The sequence below is a fragment of the Ursus arctos genome, unplaced genomic scaffold (assembly GCF_023065955.2).
Source record: "Ursus arctos isolate Adak ecotype North America unplaced genomic scaffold, UrsArc2.0 scaffold_39, whole genome shotgun sequence".
Lineage (NCBI taxonomy): Eukaryota > Metazoa > Chordata > Mammalia > Carnivora > Ursidae > Ursus > Ursus arctos.
The window spans coordinates 1396200-1417854 of NW_026623055.1; the positions used below are offsets into that span (position 1 = coordinate 1396200).

The 21655-nt window shown below is 38.6% G+C and overlaps 1 protein-coding gene and 1 pseudogene across 1 annotated transcript; both read right to left on the reverse strand.

Annotated features, from left to right (window-relative positions):
• Positions 1 to 752: 752 nt before the first annotated feature.
• Positions 753 to 7305, reverse strand: LOC125283147 (zinc finger protein 280B-like; annotated as a pseudogene).
• Positions 7306 to 15453: 8148 nt separating this feature from the next.
• On the reverse strand, positions 15454 to 19854 carry LOC130542587 (uncharacterized). Its single transcript, XM_057306481.1, has 3 exons — positions 19479 to 19854; positions 18616 to 18676; positions 15454 to 15754 (listed from the first exon to the last, which is right to left on the reverse strand). The coding sequence occupies exons 1-3, from the start codon at positions 19852 to 19854 to the stop codon at positions 15589 to 15591; spliced, it is 603 nt and encodes a 200-aa protein (XP_057162464.1). The 3' UTR covers positions 15454 to 15588.
• Positions 19855 to 21655: the final 1801 nt, after the last annotated feature.

Here is a 21655-nt window from a genome sequence, read left to right on the forward strand (position 1 = left end):
ACCAACGATACAGTAATTTTTTCATGTCTGCAGGGGTCCCTTGCCAAAATGCCAAGCATTTTATTTTAATGGTTTTGCTTCCTTGGATGTTCTTGTGCTAGGAAAAGACACTCTGAGACAGTGTTCTATCTTCCTTGGCTCCAAAACTAGAGTGAATGTGTGTGTGTGTGTGTGTGCGTGCCCTCAACCAGAATAAGAAGCCACTGCTCTCCACTGACTAACCTCCCGGTTCCTGGTTCCCATTCATGCCACACCTCGTCCCTCAACTTCTCCATACTCAGGCTTTCAGAGTCAGATTGATTCAGACTAACACAAGACAGACACTTCTGGGCACTCAGCAGCAAATGGAACCATGATAAAACAAAGCCATTCAAGTCTGACTAGAGTTAATATTGAAATCTTCAGGGCATGGAAAAGGTTGAAGTTAAAATTAAGTACTTAAAAAAACCCTATAGATTCTATATACAGAAATGAGAGCTTTCAAACTTACAAGTAACATGAAATATCAAAATAATAAATAGGTTTCCACTTTTTTCTCTCACACACATACATACACAAAACATCTTTTATGTGTTAAGCCAGACACAGTACATGAAAACCAGGTAACAAATTCTTAAATAATATCTCAAAATTCAGATCAGACAATACTGTATTTCATGAATTTAAAAAGAAACTCATAAATGACTCAGTTTCACTATTTTTGATGCTGATGAATAATGTATGGTTTGTATTTTTTTAAAATTTTTATGGGATTTTTGACTTTGATTGAAATACCTGTTTTAGATTTACTGAAACTAGAATTAACGAGGTTTTTTTGAAATTCTACTTTTAGACCTGGAGGGTGATGGTTCAGAATCAGACGTGTTCACAGTAATGGATGCTACTTCCACTGATCCTGGTTGAAGAGGTCCCAGTGACACTTGAATAACTACCTTTGTTTCAGGGGGCAATCCCTCTAGCTGCTTAGGTTTCTTAAACATTTGATGACACTGGGTCTTGTGCTCCATTTTCTCCTTGAAAGTTAAAAACTGTAGCCGGCATTTCGAACACTGATGAACACTCTTTTCCCAGTGTCCCCTATAATGACACATGTATGGCGTTGCAGTTTTGAAAATTTTGAGACAAAATGGACAGAGCAAATTCTTAGTGTTTTCATGGCATTTTCTGAAATGTGCTTCCACATCAGCAAAGGCTGACGATCTGTAATTGCAAACCTGGCACACGTAGGGCATCTCGCCAGGCTTATGATTGTCCTTCATGTGCTGCAAGAGGACCTGGTCTGTTTTGAATGACAATTCGCAAATTTTACAGACAGTAGAAGGCTCCTGGATAGTGTGTACACTTTCAATGTGACACTGCAGCTGGAAGGGAGTGGGAAACTGCCGGTGGCAGTGCTGGCAGGTGGTGTGGCTTTCCCAGCTGTCACCCCTCTGTTTCTCAAGTTCCAAATGGTGCTTCATATGATTCATAAACTTGACATTTTTTAGAACTTTCAAGCAGCTGAGGCATTTAAAGGTTGTGTGAGTCTTCTGTTCTGGCTGACCATCTCCTTTATGTTGCCCATAATAAAAGTCACGAAGTAATATGACCAGACTTCCTTTCTTGGGATCAACAATCTGGTTTTGACTTGCTAGACTCAAAAAGTCTGTTTTTGCTAGTCTGTTTTCCTTAACAGGATTTATAGGCTTGAAATGGACACTGTCCTTTGGCAAAGCTGTTGGAAAAGGTGCTCCATTCTGAACATGGCTTAATGAGGTATGAACACTGTTTGAGAGTGTGCTTTGCTGCGAAGTCATTGTATGAAAGATACCTGAAGGGGACAAAGCTGAAGCATGTCCCCCTATGATTCCATCACTGAGTTTAGGTCTTTTGGGATTTATGTCATTTACTTCAGCAGTGGAAAGTTGCTTTGATATGCAAGTACTTTTATTCATACCTCCTCCAGAAAGTGCTGCTCCTGCTGGATGCTGCAATGAACTTGTGAATGTAATCAAAGGAGAACATAACTCTGAAGAGCTATTAGGCACGACTTGTGGTGAATTATTTTTATAATCAGGTTTACACAAGGGCTCAATAATAATGGGACTATCTGTTGATCTTGATTCAGATTCAGAAACTGGCAAGGCAGTCACTGCTTCTGATATAGGGGTCACATGACTTATAGGTTGCAATTTGTGAGCAGTACCTTTTCTGAGATGACCGTACTTTTTTCTCCTTGAACATGAACCTGGGGTGACTCTGTTCAAAATGTTTGAAACAACTGGTTTTGAATTGGAAGTCACCCCAACAAAGATCAGCTCAGCGTCGTCACTTACATGCTCCACCCCAACAAAGATCAGCTCAGCGTCTTCATCATCTACTTTTTTGGTTTATTCTACGTTCTGCTGTGGTTCTGGTTCTGGCTCTGGCTCTGGTTCTTGTTCTTCTTCACATAACATACATGGCTGTTCCATTTTTTAATTTCTTTTTTTTTATTCTTGAAGGTGTGGCCAGTCCCAGTGCTTTCTTTATATAAACTGCCACCTAAGTACAAACACACTATACATCAGTAAGTACAGAAAAATGCATTATCTTACTTAATTCTCTCCAAAACTCTAAGGTAGTTATAAACACCCTTATTTTATAAGATAAGGACACTAAAACTCACAGAGGATAAATGACAGCTTAAAGCCTACAATTATTCTGTCTATGCAACTCTATAATCGTAGCTTTGCTTTAAGCTGATTATGATTTCTTCTATTAAAAAAAAAGAGGAAAAAACTAATAACTAATCACTAGGTGAAATCACACGTAAAGGGTATGCACCATTGTGCAGTGTTTAGACACATGGGCTCTGGAGTCAGAGAAGATTAAGCTGGAATTGTAAGTCAGCCACAAACCAGCTGCATCTTCTTTGGCAAGTTCAAACCTTTTAAATGCGTTTTATCTTAAAGGCAAAAGTTCTTATTTCTTACACTTAAGGTAACAGCTCTTTTTTAAAAAGCACCAACAATCCAATGGTACCTTATTTTGTAGCTGAATTAAAGAAAATGTTAGAGTAAATGTACATATCTCAATTGATTCATACACACTAATTTCATAAAGTGCCAAATTCATAGAACAGAGTAGGAGTACCTACTCATTGTCAACAAACAGCATAATTCAATGTCAAGTGCTTAGCATGTGCCTAGCAAATTGGGAACAAACTCTCTTGATAATCTCATCCCAACTCAAGGCCTTAATTATAGTCCATTCACTGATGTCTCCTAAAATTCTCCCTCTAATCCTGACTTCCCTGCTGAACTTAAATCCAACAGAACTTCCTCCTTCAGCCCACCTCAGTCTCTTTTCCACATGGCAGGCAAAGTAATACTGTCAAATCAGATTATATCATTGCTCAGCTCAAAACCCTCCAACGGCTTTGTAGTTCACTCAGTAAAAGGCCAAGTGCTCTAATATCGCCAATGCCTGCAAGACCATGCTTCCAGGCCTACGTACTGCCCTGCATTATGTCCCACTACTCTCCCCTATCCACCTCACTCTAACCACACTAACTGCCTTGTTATTTCTTGAACACCTTAAACACTTTACCTTGCTTAGGGCCCTGTATTTGCTGTCCTAATATGAATGCTCATCATCCAGATACCTGCATGACTGAATCCTCACCATCTTCAGACTTCTATTGCAAGTCTTCTCAAAGAGGTTCTCAAATACTCCAACCAACTGCAATTCATATTCCCAGTCTCTCTTCCCTTCCCCTCACCTTCAAGTCCTTATCACCACCTAACACATTATAAACTTTATCTATAATCTTGATTCTTTTCTACTGTACATCCAGTAAAATGTAAACTCCAAAGGACAGATATTATCTTTTGTTGACTTCTGTATCCCAACCACAAAGAACAGTGCCTGGCACAATATGGGAGGGAGCTCAAATAAAGAATTTGTTAAATGAATTAATAGTGACTTTCATTAACAATCTTTATTTGTAGAACAGATGTAGTCCATTAATTCCACATTTTCTATGCTTCACTCTCAGAACCTTGTCCATGTCAGATATTCTGTAGGCCCATGAAGGACTGAAAGCTTCTAGCTTTTTAAGAACATTTTTTATCACAACCCATAGTAAAAAAAAAAAATGCGTATGGAGTCTCACTACACAAACATATAAATAACAATTGCTTTACTACATGGGATGCTTATTCTAATATTTTCTATTTCATTTTTCTTAAATTGGTCATGACCTACAAAATCAATTATGATTCAACAATGGCTCACTACTCGTGGTTTGAAAAACACTGGTTTTGGGCTAGCAAGATGTAGGTACTTTAAACTATGGATAACTCACAAGTTGCTGAAAACTTAATGTCAGAACTCATTGTAGTCCAATGTAGACCTTTCAAACTCCATCTATAAAAATTAAACTGGCATCTAATATGTGCCATGTACCTCCCATTAATTTAATTAGTACATCAACATATAATTTTGGAACACATAGATACTTAATCCTGAGATGTGTGTACCAACTTCAAAGTAAGTCAAAAAAGAAACAATAAGCAGAAAAATTATTTATTATTTTCATCACTTGTTCTGCAACTATATTTTGCTTGCCCAACACTGGTATGACACTAACAAAGTACTAAGAAGAAAGTGGTGAATGCATGAAGTCTACAGTCAAGTGTGTCATGAATAGTGATTTACAACCTTCTTAAAACTAAGATCAAGTACATAATTAGGAGATATGTAATGCAAGAAAATATATAAGGCACATCTGAAAACACTGCTCTTTAGAGTCATTGAAATTGGTTTGGTCTGTCTATATAACAACTTCAATCATCTAACTCCAGGATGATGCCACTTAGTCCACTGTTTCCCAACATAAGCACCACTAACATGTCTGGACCAGATAACTCTCTGTTGTGGGGGTTGTCACGTGCATTTAGGATGTGTAGCAGTATCCCTGACCTCTACTTACGAGACGCTAGTAGAAATCCCCTACATGTGCAATCAAAAATGTTCTATGGGAGAACTTCTACCCTAATCTAACCTCCGGAGTATCACCTTCCACATTTCTAGTAACTGTCTTCTAGGTAATTCCACATGATGCTCTAATATCATCTCAAGAAATAATTCTAAGTTGAAATTATTATCCTTTTTTAAAGATTTTATTTATTTATTTGACAGAGAGACAGCCAGCGAGAGAGGGAACACAAGCGAGAGAGGGAACACAAGCAGGGCTCCCAGCAGGGAGCCTGATGTGGGGCTTGATCCCATAACGCCGGGATCACGCCCTGAGCCGAAGGCAGACGCTTAATGACTGAGCCACCCAGGCGCCCCCTAAGTTGAAATTATTAATATTCTCCCTGATATCATAAAAATCAGAATATAATTTAAAACTTAGAGTTAAAAAATTTTTTAAAAATAGAATAAAATCTAATTTGACAACTAATGTAAGCATCAGAATTATCTGAGGATAGACATTTAAAGCCTAGAAAAATTTATGATTCATCTGAAGTTACATGTGAGGTCTGGAGACAGAGTTAGCACTAAAATTCGTGATTCCTGAATTCTAGTTCTGTGTTATTCCCTATTCTGTGTTATTAACTTAATGCATGTCTACATTTCTGGTGATGGTGCTATTAATTGCTCAGTCTCTAAGGATCAGAGTCTCACTGGATCCAATTCTAATCTCGTATTTTATAAAAACTGTTCAAACCTCCCCCAACCTCCATCAAATTATTCACAGAAACTTGTAAGTGGTTCTAAATAACTTTTTAGAGCATTAGTCATTCTAACTACCTTTCATTTCCATTCCTACTAAAGCTCTTCCCCCCAATTTCTACGTTTGAGTCCACTGGTTACTTCATGTTTATACATCTGCACTAGGCTCCAAATTGTCTTGTCTCTCTGTCCTTCAAATTACCACCAACTGCATACCCCACTAGAGGAATCTTAAAACACCCTGTAATTTATATCACTCTACTATTCCTACATGTTAAATGACTCCTCCAATTTCAGAGAATATATTTTAAGTTATGCTATGGACCAAACTGTGTCCCTCCAAAATTCGTATGTTGAAGCCCAGCAATCCAGCCACAGTGGCTTCCCTGTTGTTCCCTTTAGGCTCTGCTTGAAATTCTTATCTCCCAGATATCTGCACGGCTAACACGTCTATCTCCTTTAAGTCATGTCCAAACTTACCTTTACCATATACTCGCTCTGATCACCTGATCTAAAATTACAACACTCCTGGGATGACTGGGTGTCTCAGTCACTTACGAGTCTGCCTTTGGCTCAGGTCATGATCCCGGGGTCCTGCGATGGACCCCTGCACTGGGCTCCCTGCTCAGGGGGAAGCCTGATTCTCCCTCTCCCACTCCCCCTGCTTGTGTTCCCTCTCTTGCTGTCTCTCTCTCTGTCAAATAAATAAATAAAATTTCTAAAAAAAAAAAAAAAGAGTCTGCCTTCGGCTCAGGTCATGATCCCGGGATCTTGGGATCGAGTCCTGCATCAGGCTCCCTGTTCAGGAGGGAGACTGCTTCTCCCTCTGCCTGCCCCTGCCCCTGCTTGTGTGTTCACTTTCTCCCTCTCAAATAAATAAATAAATTCTTAAAAAAATAAATAAAAATAAAAAAATAAAACTACAACACTCCTACCTACCCAACATTCAATCCTATAACCCTGCTCTATTATATTCTTCCTAATTTCATAACATCACCTTCTGTATCACCAAAGAATGTATTTTATACACACACACACACACACACACACATATATATATATATATTCTATGTATATATATATATATATACCTAACATTATATTATATACCTTTCTTTCTCCACTGGACTGTCAGTTCTTTCCATTGGAAAAGTTCTGTTTCGTTTTTTAGTTTGTTTTGTTTGTTTTTGTCTGTTTTTTTCATTGTTTTCTCCCAAATCCTAGAGCAGTCCTGGCACATAAGTCTTAAATATTTGTGAAAGGAAAACAATTATCTAGGAGTTACAAAAATTTAACAAAGGAAAGTGGGCTGAGGGAAGAAGTAGGAAATGTTCAGATTTGAGGAACAGCCAATTTTCTTCAGGTCCGGGACCCACTGAAGTGTACTATTACAGCAAATGTGAGAACCCTGTACCCTCAACCTCAGGAGAATGACTATGGTCAGTCACTTTCAGCCATTCTCCCTTGCCCTTCCTCACCTCCCAAGAGCAGGATCTTAGAAGAATCCACAAAGTAGAGATGAGCAGGGAGGCAGTTCAACCTAAAAGTGGCCTATTAGTTCAGAAGGAAGTTCTTTCTCTAAGACCAAGTGTTTCGAAAGGGTTTGGAAGTATCAGGTGAATGGTGAATGATTTAAAGAGGGGCTACAGAGAACCACAAAAAAAGATGACCAAAAAAAAAAAAAAAAAGGACAATGTTAATTTGTTAAATGCCAGCAATAAGGTAAGGTCAAAGTGAATGCTGAAATAAGAAACTACAAATATTCCCTCCCTCATAAAAGCAAAGAGAACAACAGCAAAAATTGTCAAAATCAAGCTTTTTCATCCTAGAAATTAACCAAAAGCTTGCAAAAACCAGAGGATTTCTGTGGAAAATATTATGGCAGTTCCTCAAAAAGTTAAACACTGAATTATCATATGACTCCACAAGTCCACTTCTAGGTATTGCCTGATACAACTGAAAACAGGTACTCAGACAAGTACATGTAAAGTACATGCATGTTTATAGACATGATTCACAAGAACTTAATGGTGAAAATAATACAAATATCCATCAATGGATGAGTAAACAAATTGTGGTATATACAAACACTGGAATATTATTCAACCATAAAGGGAATAAAGGCATCTCCAGGTTCACTGCTGCATTATTTACAATAGCCAAAATACAGAAACAACCTAAGTGTCCACTGATGGGTGGATAAAGAAAATGTGGTATATACAAACAATGGAATATTATTCGGCCATAAAAAATATGAAATCTTGCCATTAGCAATATGATGGACCTGAGGGCATTATGCTAAGTGAAATAAGTCAAACAGAAAGGCAAATACTGCATGAGCTCACTGATACATGAAATTGTAAAGAACAACAATAAGCTCATAGAGAGAATAGACTGGTGACTGCCAGAGGCAAGGGAGAGGGGTAAAGTGGATGAAGGGGATCAAAAGGTACAAACTTCCAGTTATAAAATAAATAGGTTATGGAGCTGTAATGCACAACATGGTGACTATAGTTAATAATACTGTATTGCATATCTGAAGTTGCTAGGAGAGTAGATCTTAAAAATTCTTATCATAAGACAAAAAATAATTACGTATGGTGACAGATGTTAACTATATTTACTGTGAACATTTCACAATTTATACAAACACCACATCATGCCCTATACCTAAAACTAATATAATGTTATATGCCAATTATACCTCAATAAAAATAATTAACTTACTTTTTAAAAAGTGGAATGAAGTATTGATACTTGCTACAACCTGAATAAACCCTAAAAACATGCAAAGTGAAAGAAGTCAGATAGAAAAGTTCACGTACTGTATGATTTCATCTACAGGAAATATCCAGAATAGATAAAGCCATAGAATCTAAACACAGATTAGTAGTTGCCAGGGGATGGGAGAGGAGAAATGGAGAGAAACTGCTTAATGGTAGAGTTTTACTTTGGAATGTTTGAGATATTTGGAACTAGATAGAAGCAGCAGATGTACAATGCTCCAAATGCCACTGAATCTTTCACTTTAAAATGACTGATTTATGTTATGCAAATTTCGCCCTCAATACATTATTTTTTTTAAATAAAGAGGGGATATTACTACCAACCACAGAATTTTTTTTAAAAATGTGTTTTAAGATTTTATTTATTTGAGAGAGCGCGCGAGTGCCAGGAGCGGGGGAGGGGCGGAGGGAGAGGAAGCAGCATGCAGCAGGGAGCCCAACCCAAGCTGGATCCCAGGATGCCAAGATATGACCTGAGCCAAAGGCAGACACTTAACCAACTGTGCCACCCAGGCCTCCCTGAAATTAATTAAAAAAAAAAAAAATTAAGGAAACACTATGAACAATTCTATTTGAAAAATAAGATAACTCTGATGAAATGGACAAATTCCTAAAAAGACACAAACTACCAAACTGACTCTGAAAAAACAAACCTAGAAAATATGAATAGATCCAAAACAAGCAAAGAGATGAAGTTAGTAATAAAAAAAAAAAAAAACTCCAAAAGAAAAATCCAAGATCAGATGACTATCTTGGTAAATTCTATCAAAACAATCTAAGAATTAGCACTAATCTTTCATCAACTCTTCAAAAATTAGAAGAGAAAACTTTCCAGCTCATTCTATGAGGTCAGTACTATTTATACCAAAATTAAAGATATCAACGCCAAAAAACAAACAAACAAAAAAACCTAAACACCAATATCTCTTATGAATAGAGGCAAAAATCCTTAACAAAATACTAGCAAACACAATTTAATAACATATAAAAAGGGCTATACACCATGACCCAGTGAGATTAATGTAAGAAATGCAAAGTTGGTTCGTTATATGAAAATCAATCAACATTATACCATTTTAATAGAATAAAGGACCAAAAATCCCACATCTGCCCACAAAAAAAGCACTGGACAAAATCTAGCTTCTGCGGGGGGGAGGGTGGGGAACACACTCAACAATTGGGAGAAGGGAACTTTCTCAGACAAAGGGCATCTGTAAAAGACCCACAGCTAGCATTACACTTAATGGCAGAAAGACTGAAAGCTTCTCCTCTAAGACCAGGAACAACACAAGGATGTCCACTTCTACCATTCTGATTCAACATTATACTCGAGGTTGTTTAACCAGGACAATCAGGCAAGAAAAAAATAAATAAATAAAAAAGCATTCAGACCGGAAAAAAGAAGTAAAACTATATTGGAGAGGACATGATTTTGTATACAGAAAATCCTGAGGAATTAGTATTAGAACTTATAAACAATATAAGATCAATATAAAACATCAACTCTATTTCTATACACTAGCAACAAACACTCTGAAAATGAAATTAAATAAGCAATTCTATGTACACTAGCATTAAAAAGGGTAAAATACTTAGGAATAAATTTCCCAAAAAAATGTAAGACTTTCATACTGAAAACGCTGAATTATACTGACTACTTTGCTGAGGCAATTAAAAAAGACCTAAGGAAATTCATACATCCCATGTTCATGGATAAGATTTAATATCGTTAAGATGGCAAGATTCCTGATACTGATCTATCAAAATCCCTGCTGGCTTTTTCACAGAAATTAAAATTCATATGGAAATGCAAAAGACTCAGAACAGCCAAAACAATCTTGAAAAAGAAGAAATGAAAATCTCACATTGATTTCAAAACTTACTACAAAGCTACAGTAATCAAGAGTGTGGTACTACCATGAAGACAGAAACACAGATCAATAAAATACAATTCAGAGTCCAAAAATAAACCCATACACTAATGGTTGATTGATTTTCCATAAGAATAGCAAAATAATTAAGTGGGGAACAGATAAGTCTTTTCAACAAATGCTGGAACAACTGAACATCCTCCACATCAAAAGAATGAAGTTGGACCCCTGCTCACAGCATATTAACAAAAACCCTCAAAATCAATTGTAGAACTAAATGTAAGAGCTAACTGTAAGTCTTTTTTTAAAAAAATAGAAGTAAATGGTTTTTTAGACAAGGTACCAAAAGAATAATGACAAAAGAAAAATAAACAGGATTTCATCAAAGGGAACCCTCTCACACTGTTGGTGGAATGCAAGCTGGTACAGCAACTCTGGAAAAAAGTATGGAGGTTCCTCAAAAAGTTGAAATTAGAGCTACCCTATGACCCAGTAATTGCACTACTAGGTATTTACCCCAAAGATACAAATGTAGTGATCTGAAGGGGCACCTGCACCCCAATGTTTAGAGCAGCAATGTCCACAACAGCCAAACTATGGAAAGAGCCCAGATGCCCATCAACAGGTGAATGGACAAAGATGTGGGGTGTGTGTGTGTGTGTCTATACATATATGTGTGTGTGTGTATGTGTATATATATTGTATATATATTGTATAAACACACACACACACACACACACACACACATATATATATATACACACACACAATGGGATATTACTCAGCCATCAAAAAATGAAATCTTGCCATTTGCAATGACATGGATGGAACTAGAGGGTATTATGGTAATCGAAATAAGTCAATCAATGACAATTATCATACAATTTCACTCATATGTGGAATTTAAGAAATAAAACAGAGAAGCATAGGGGGAGGGAGGGAAAAATAAAAAAAGACCAAATCAGAGAAGAAGACAAACTATAAGAGACTCTTAATCATAGGAAACAAACTGAGGGTTGCTGGAGGGGAGGGGAGTGGGGGATGGGGTAACTGAGTGATAGGCATTAAGGAGGGCACTGGATGTAATGAGCATTATATATAATATATATATATATATATTTATATAAGACTGATAAATCACTGAACTCTATCTCTGAAACCAGTAATACACTATATGTTAATTAATCAAATTTAAATAAATTTAATAAAGAAGGACTTCATCAAATTAAAAACTTTGTCCTTCAAAGGATACCATCATGAAAGTAAAAGGACAACCCATGGAATGGGAGAAGATATTTGTAAATCATATATGTGATAAGGGACGTTTATCCACAATACATAAAGACCTCTTATATCAGAAGAATAAAAAGACACCCCTATTTAAGGGGGATGTCTGGCTCAGTCTGAAGAGCATGTGACTCTTGATCTCACGGTCGTGAGTTCGAGCCCCATGTTGGGTGGAGAGATCGCTTAAATAAAAACTTAAAAAAAAAAATGGGCAAGGGAATTAAATAGAAATTTCTCCAAAGGCCTATGGACTCTGGGAAGCAAACTGAGGGCTTTGGGGTGGGCGTGGGGGTGGGGATGGGATAGGCTGGTGATGGGTAGTAAGGAGGGCACGTATTGCATGGTGCACTGGGTGTTATACGCAAGTAATGAATCATGGAACTTTACATCAAAAACTAGGGATGTACTGTATGGTGACTAATATAATATAATAAAAAATATTATTATTAAATAAAAAATATTTCTCCAAAAATGATAGAACAAATGGCCAAGTATATGAAAAGATGTTCAACATGATAGTAATCAGAGAATTATGAATCAAAACCACAATGATATATCACTCACACCCCTTAGGATGGCTACTATCAAAATATATAAAAATAAATAAATACACCAGAAAATAACAACTGCTGGTAAGGATGTGAAGAAATTAGAATCCCTAGGTGCTGTGGTTGGAATGTAAAATGGTGTAACTGCTATGCAAAGCAACAGAGGCTCCCCAAAACATTAAAAACTGAACTACCATATGATCTAGCAATCCCACTTCTGGGTATATATCCAAAAGAAATGAAAATAGGATTTCAAAGAGATACTTGCACACCCGTGTTCACAGCAGCACTATTCTGGTAACTAAAAGGTGGAAGCAGCCCAAATGTTCATCAACTGATGAATGAATTTTTAAAATGTATATATACACATACATTGGGATATATCCAGGTATACGAAGGAAGTCCTGTCACATACTACAACATCCATGAATCCTGAGGATGCGTTATGCTAAATTTAAAAAGCCAGTCACAAAAAAGACAAATACTATATTAATTACACTTATACAAAGTATCTAAAGTAGTCAAAGCAACAGAAAAGAAACAAAAAGTAGAATGGTGGATACCAGGGTGGAGGGAGAGAGGGAAAAAGGGACTTTGTTGTTTAATGGAATGGATACAGAGTTTCAATTTTGTAAAATGAGAAGTTCTAGAGATCTATTTTAAAACAATGTTAATACATTTAACACTAAAATGGCTAAGATGGTAAAATTTATGTTATCTATTTTTTACCGCAAAAAAAAATGAGCAAAAAATTTGAATAGACATTTCTCCAAAGAAGATACACAAATAATACAAAACAATAAGCACAAGAAATGCTGCTCAACACCATTAGTTATTAGGGAAATATAAATCAAAATCACAACGAGATACCACTTTGCATCCACTGGGCTGACTATAATCAAAAAGAGTAACGGTAAAAAGTGTTCCAGAGAATGTGGAGAAATCAGAATCCTCATATTGCTAGTGCAACTGTTGTAAAATGGTCAGCCTCTGTGGAAAACAGTTTGGCAGCTCCTCAAAAACTAAATGTAGAGGTATATGATCCAGCAATTTCACTCCTAGGTACATATCCCAAAAAGTTGAAAACATAAGTCCATGTAAAAATTTGCTCAACAATGTTCATAGCAGCATTATTCATAATTGCCACAAAGTGCAAACAATCCAAATGCCCATTAACTGATGAATGGATAAACTGTGGTATAGCCATACAATGGAACATTATTCAGCCATGAAAACAAGGAAACTACTGCTGTATATGCATGACATGGATGAACCCTGAAAAGATGCTAAGTGAATAAAGCCAGACACAAAAAGGCCACATATTATATGATTTCTCTTGTATAAAATGTCTACAATAGGCAAATCCACAGAGACAGAAATAAATTAGTGGCTGCCATGGGCTGGGGTGGGGTGGGGGGAAGAATGAGGAAATGTAGTAGGATGAATAATGACCTCAAAAAATATTAGATCCTACTCCCTGAAACATACATATGTTACCTGATTTGGGAAAAGGGTCTTTGCAGATGTGATTAAGAATCCTGAGATGGGGAGATTATCCTGGATTATATAAATGGGCCCAAAATGCCATCATAAGTATCCTCAGGAAGAGAGGCAGAAGTATTCACACTTACAGTAGGAGAAAGCATTGTAATAAGACTGGAGTGACATGGCCAGAGCCAAGGAATGCCAGCTGGAAGAGGCAAGCAATGCATTCTCCCCTAGAGTCTCCCGGATGGCGTGGCCCTGCCAACACCCTGATTTAGGCCAGGTGATACTGATTTCTAACTTCTGGCCTCCAGAATTGAGAGGGAATAAATTTTTGTTGTTTTTAATCCACCAAGATTGTGGTAATTTGTTATAGTAGCCACAGGAAACTAATACAGGGTTTTAGGGTTAATGAAATGTTCGGGAATTAGATAGTGGTAAAAATTGCGCAATTTTGTGAATATACTAAAAATCATTCAATTTTGCATTCTACAGAGTGAAATGTATAGTATGTGAATTATATCTCAATTAAAGAAAAAAAAATGCCTAGCAATAGGCTGGTGTGACCCCTCCCCCCAACCCAACAACTGATACTAAATTTTCAAAGCCCCTGAACAGACTCCATTCACGTAACAAGAGTTAGGTGATTAGGATTATGGTAACAATGCAAACTAATCTAGCCCACAAAGAGAGTTAAACTAGTATCAGATGGTCAATTTATAAATTTGTAGTGGGAGGCATATGTTCCTAGGGATGGATGGATATCTTCTTGTAGAGTGGACACCACTCTGATACTAAGGTCTTGAAACATCAACTTAATTATCATTAGGACTGCTAAATATCCTGATTTGACCAGGACAATCCAGTTTGACCTGCTGCCCCTGTGTATTTTTTAATAGTGCCACTTTTCACTCTTAAAAATACGCCGATTTCAGGGCATCTGGGTGGTTCAGTCGGTAAAGCGTCTGAATCTTGATTTCAGCTCAGGTCATGATCTCAGGGTTGTGAGATCAAGCCCCATGTTGGGCTCTGTGCTCAGCAGGATGTGTGCTTATTTTCTCTCTCTCCCTCCCCCATTAAAAAAATGATTTCGGTGATAAGTTAATCAACCTACTTGTAAGGAATCTGAAGTTGTGAAAGTGGTGAGAGCATATTCTGTGCACACTATTTGTGCCCTGTCATGAATCTCTATGTAACATATATCTTCCTGCTATTGGAAAGCTCCCAACGAAAAAAATCCTGGTAAGACTTCCACAAAGTATCCATATTTTGTTTTTCAAATGTATACAATAATAATGCTTAAGCTGAACTCTCAGAACTCTACTATTCAGAGTTACTCAAATGACTAATTTATACATTTAAAGGAAAGATAAGGAATGCACCTAAGAATACCTGTGGTTGACAAGTATAAGGAACTTACAAAGGATAGTTTAAAATAACTTGTACCCAAATTTTTTAATTGTTATGAAACCAAAAGATGAAAGTCATTATTTTTTTCATATCAAATTGACCCTAACATATTAATGCTGTGTTAGAACTCCTGGGTACAAAAAAAGGAGGAGGCAGGAATTTATTTCCTCCCTCCCTCCCTCCCTCCCTTCCTTCTTCCCTCCCTCTCTTTGCTCCCCTCCCTTCCTTCCCTTCCCTCCCGCCCTTCCCTCCCTTCCTTTCTTTTAAGGAAATTAGGAAGAAATTGTTACTCTATGAAAAGATCATAAGAAGTTCTATGGGTGTTCATACATATAAGGTTGGTAATGTTCTGATGGTCACTATTTTGGATGAACTACAACTATAAAACATATTAAATTAGTAGAATTAGAACATATCCCTTTCCACAAAAGACTGAGAAACAAACAAATGACACAGGAGCATAATGATAAAGAACCGTACAGTTTTGACAGTCTCCTAACCCTAACCCCTAACAGAGAAAAGAGCAGGGAGAAGCATCAAGAGGGTGTTTGTGAGGAATTTGAGTATTAGGAAGTATTTGGTGAGCCTACCATATGCCAGGTACTGGTCTAGGTACTGGGGATATAGTAGTGATTGAAACAAAGACCCTTTCTTCAGGGAGGTGACACTGCAATAGAGGTAATTGGAAAATACATTTAAAGAGATACACACATACAATGTTATTATGTACAATGTTATAGTATCACGTATTACATATTTCAATACATAAATAATATAAAACATACAAAATATCTTATATTATTATATGTGTGTGTGTGTGTGTGTGTGTGTATATATATATATATATATATATATATATATATATATATATATAAAATTTCAAATGGTTATAAATGCTATAGAGAAAATAAAGGAGGAAATGAGCCAGGTAGTATGGAGGCAGGCTGATACTTGTATGGCATGGTTATGGAGATCTGGGGAAGAATTCTCCAGCAGAAGGAAGAACAAATACAAAGGCTCCGAGACTGAAGCATGCTTACCAAATTTAAGGACTGGTCAAAAGGCTAACATAGGCAAGCCAATGGAAAAGGAGAGAAACTGGAAAGGAGATCAAAGAATGATTTTGTTGTAGTATGTTAATGCAGTCGATTCTAAGTTGTTTGGTTTTTACTCTGAGTATGATATATTGGTCACTGGGAATTTTGAGTGAGAAGTGATATGACCTTTCATTTCAAAAGGATCACTCTGGCTGCTGTGTGAAGAAATAAGACTTTAGAAGGTAATAACTCAAAGCAGGAAGGCAAGTTAAGATGCTACTGAAATAATACGGACAAAAGATTATTATAATACAAGACAGGGATACTGAGAAGTGGTCAAATTTTAGATCAAAACCTTGAAGGTCCACAAGATTTGTTGACAGATTGGATTTGGGATGTGAAGAAGAGGATGACACATATAAGGGGTGATGCTGAGCAAATAAACATGAGACCAGTGCTCAGGGAACGACCTGGGCTAAGTACGTAAATTTTGGAGTCTTTGGCATGTAATGTTATTTAAAACACAAGACTGGATGAGGTCATATAGGGAAAGAGGTCTGATATCCAAATCCTGGGGCGTTCCATTGGTTAGAGGTCAGGAACGTGAGAAGAAACCAGAAAAGGATATGAAGAAGGAAGAGTTACTCAGAGCCAAAGCGGGGGGGGGGGGGGGGGGGGGGGGGGGGCAGGCAGTAATAGAGAAAAGAGAATAGAGAAGGAGAATAGAGAAAAAGCATGTTGTAATCCAAATGAAAAATTATCTTCAGGGAAGAGAAAATGAATTACTCTGATAAATGCTGCAATAGGTCACATAAATTAATAACTAACAATTCAGGACACCTGGGTGGCTCAGTTGGTTAAGCATCTTCCCTCGGCTCAGGTCATGATCTTGGGGTCCTGGGATCAAGTGCCGCAATGGCCTCCCTGCTCAGCAGGGAGTCCGCTTCTCGCTCTCATGCTCCCTCGGTGCTTGCGCTCTCTCTTTCTCTCACATAAATAAATAAGATCTTAAAAAGAAATGAGTAACAATTGACCACTGGGTTAAGCACTGTGGAATTCACTGGTGATCTTGACAAGAGTGGATTTAAAGGAGTATGGGAGAACTGGAGGAAGCAAATATGGACAACTCTGGAGAAATTTTCCTCTAACAAAAGCAAATACGAAATAAAATAAGCAGAAGGGGGACGTGCAATTAAAAGATGGATTTTTAATGACAGGTGACAATACAATCAGTCTGTTTGCTGATGAGAATGATCCAGAGAAACTGAAAACTTAATCCAGGACAAAGAGGAGACTTGCTTGAACAATATTCCTGAATAAACAAAAACTTCTTGGATTTAGTACACAAGGGGAAGTTTTGCCCTTAGCCTGGAGCCAAATAATTCACTCATAATAATAGAACAATATAGAGAAGAGCAGGAATGGTGGATAAATGGGTGTGCTAGTCAGTCTCCAAGATGGCCCCAAATGAATCCTGCTTCCTAGTATTCACACTCTTGTGTCGTCCTCTCCCACACTATCATAGGGTTAGCCTATGTGACTAAGCAAATACAGAAGTAATGGTATGTAACTTCTGAAAAAGACTCTGCATTTCATCTTGGGAGCAAGCTCTCTCTTGAATCACTCACTCTGAGGGAAGCCAGCTGCCATGACAGGAGCAGCGCCATGGAGAGGCCCACAGAGTAAAGAACTGAGAACCGTGCTAATGGTCAAATGAACAAGCTCAGAGATTGATCATCCAACAAAACTCAAGTCTTCAGAGACTGCCAATCCAGCCAAAAGCTTCACTAAACCTCATAAAATACCCCGAGACAGAATCACCTAGCTAAGCCAGTCCTAGATCCTAGAGTATGACAATGAAATAAACATTTCTTAGGTCATTAAGTTTGAGACAATGTGTTACGCAGCAATAGATAACTATGTAATGGGTCTCACTGCGCTACATACACAAGTCACTGGGCATACAACATTCTTATTGTTTTGCCTACTGGCATGAAATGAATTCATATGGCCTCCCCTATCCAGTCACATTCAATTACTTCATGAAATAAAGCCGTCAGGAAATGGTTGTAGAAACGAACAAACTAACCCTATGCAATCATGTCTAAGCAATACACATTTATTCTGAATGAACCACTTTAATACATTAGCTGAATTCTTAGGTATGTGTATCAGCCCATTTTAGCCTCCTACTACCATTGTAAAAGAAATCAGTTTTACATAGCTTAAAATCTATGACCCTCTTATTTTCTTTTTCCTTTCAAGAGAGCAGGTGAAAGAATGCCACCCTCCCTCCCTGTTTTTAAGGAAGCAATATAGAGACCTCCGGAATCACCGAAATCAGTGATTGGCTTGAATTCATCAGACATATTCAGGCCATACACAATCAGAAAACACTGTCTAAATAGTCGTATTTTAATACAGGAGAAAATAAGAGAAAACTGAAGAAAAATGATACCGTCTCGGTCCTTATAAAGACCTCTCATCTTACCTCAGGTGTGCACTGAAACTTCTAAGAACTTGAGATATTCCAGGCAGGAGAAGGTCACATCCTTGAGGCAACCATAGAGGAGGATGAGGGTTACTTACACGTTACAGGGATATTTTGTATCACACTGCCTACCTGATATTGCCATCTGGGCGTTCATCAAGCATCTCACACTTTACCAGAAGAGAGCTGGATTCCTTTCCCCCACACCTGTTCCTCCCGTCTACCCTCGCTCAGTAAAGAAAACACCCTGCCTGCCAACTGCCCAAACCCAAAGCCTGGAAACCACCCTGGGTCCTGGCTGTCAGGAGGACGTCATGAGGGTGGAAGAGTCTGAAATAGAGTCCAGGCAGAGATACAGCAAACTAGAAAAATGAACAAGGCGCTGAGGTAGGGGACAGGGAGCAAATAAATGAATTTACAAACGCCTGAGTTGCCTTAAAGGCTCTGGGCCAACAGACGTCCTGAACAGGGAGGAGGCAGGCTGGGGACATTTAAACGCCTTCAGTTTAACAAGAGACCCCAGCGGGCCGGGGGAGGGGAAGGTATTAGGAGCCAGGGCAGGCCCCTTCTCCAGGAGGCCCAGGCTGGGCCCAGGCTTGGGGGTGGGGCGGCCCGCCAGGGTGGGGGAGGGGACGCTGCCCGAAAGGCTCCCGCTGAGATCGGGGAAGGGGGTGTACTTGAGGGGGTCTCAGGACCCGCCGGGGGCCGCTTACCCGACACTCCCTTCGGAGGCCTCAGCAACAGGCACAGGCCGCTCGGGTGGAGCGAGACCAGGAGCGGTGTGGCCCGCGGGGCTACGGCCGCGCAATCCCTCCCCTCGCCCCTCTGGGAGCACTGGGGCCGCGCCACGCCCCCGTCCTTACCGGCCCCGTCCGCAGCAGTCCCTAAGCGGCCGGAGGCGCACCGCCCCAAGGCGCTCCCCAGGCGAAGCCCGAGGGGACTACGCCTCCTCAGGCCCCAGGCGCCGCCGACGCCGCCGCCTCCGCACGCGCGCCCGCTGAGATCTGTGATTGGCTGCCAGGTGCGGGCCCCAGGCCGGCGCGGCTCTGGGCTCTGCGACCTGATTGGCGGCGAGGCCAGTCCGGCGCCTGCGCGCGCTCTGGCGCCCCTGGTGGCGATCCGTGGGCGCGGGGTCAGGCTGAGAGGGGTGAGGGCCGCAGCAATGACCCACAGTCCCTTGAAGAGTCTTGGAAGGTGAAGGTTGCAGAGCTGACCGGGGTTCAAGTATCCCCAGTCCATCAGGGGATACTTTTGCCGACCTGGAGTTTATCCCTTTTTCATAAAAGTACCAGCTGCTGGCCCCATGTTTAAGAGAACTTGACCACACACCTGGGTCTTGATGCCCATACTCTTGATGTTGCATCTGGTCAAGCTATATAAAAATAACCTGGCACTTATTTTTGTATAGTTTGCAGAATGAACTTTACATTTGCTAATGTCTGGCAAAAGCCACAAAGAGAACATTATTTTGTAACATGAAAATTATGTAAAATTTAAATTTCAGGGTCCATAACTAAAGTTTTATTGGAATACAGACACACCCATTCCTTTAGGTATTGTCTATGGCTGCTTTCCTCTTAAAACAGCAGTTGGTTAATTGCCAGAAATCATTTTCAAAAGTCTAAAATATTTATATCTGGCCCTTTACAAATTTTCTTAATTGCTATTACTTCCAGAAGTCTGTCTATTTTAGTAATGTTTTGAAAAGAAAAAAAAAGAAGAGGACAGCTTTTGGGTTTGTTAATCTATAATGTGATTTTCATCTCTAGTTCATTTATATTTTCCACTCTTTACTATCTTATTATCTCTATAGGTTCTGTTGTTCCTCTTTACAATATAATTTTCTTTAATTGTAGTTGACATGTTATATTAGTTTCAGGTGTACAGTGTAGCGATATGACATTCTATACATTACACAGTAATCACCATGATAAGTGTAGTTACCATCTGTCGCCATACAAAGTTATCCTCTTTATAATTTTTTGAGATAAATGCCTAGGTGGTTTATTTGTAAACTCCCGGTTATTTCTTTTGTATGTAATGCTACAAATTTACCTTCATTTACTTAAGTACAATTTAACTGTATCCTACAATTTTTGCTTCATAATATGTTCATTATCATTCAAATCCAAGTAGGTCTTCCCTATGATTCTCTTTTTAACACAAGCATTATGTAGTAATATGGTATTTATTTTCCAAATCTGTGGGATTTTGTTTTATTTTTTTTAAAGATTTTATTTATTTATTCATTTGACAGAGATAGAGACAGCCAGCGAGAGAGGGAACACAAGCAGGGGGAGTGGGAGAGGAAGAAGCAGACTGATAGCAGAGGAGCCTGATGTGGGGCTTGATCCCACAACGCTGGGATCACGCCCTGAGCCGAAGGCAGACGCTTAACCGCTGTGCCACCCAGGCGCCCCTATTTTCCAAATCTGTGGGATTTTAAAAAGCTATTCCTTTATGAATTTCTCATCTTGTTCCATTATGGTCAGATCACACAGTCTAAATATTCTTGATCCTTTGCATTAGAGGATTTCTGTTCAGTGAAGCATACCATAGGCAAAATGAAGAGGATATAGATACAGAGAAAGTATTTTCAATGTCTAAAATGTGTATTTGGGAAATGCCCTCCTTTAGGCCTCAAAATTACTTCAATATCCTTCATTAAGTTACTATTAACCATGCTCCAGGCATTTATTCAAATTTCACTAGTTTTTTGACCAACGTCCTTTTTCTGATGCAGATTCCCATACAGGATACTGCACCACACTTAGTCATAGTGCCTCCTTAGCCTACTTAGGTCTATGAGTTTGTTAAACTTTACTTGTTTTTCATGACCTTGACAATTTTAAGGAGTCTTTAAGTGTCAGATATTTTGCAGAATGTCTCAATATGGGTTCGATGTTTTCCTCATGGTTACACTGGGGACATAGGTTTTTAGAATTATACACAAACAATAAATCATGGAACACTACATCAAAAACTAATGATGTACTGTATGGTGACTAACATACCATAATAAAAAAAAAAGAATTATACC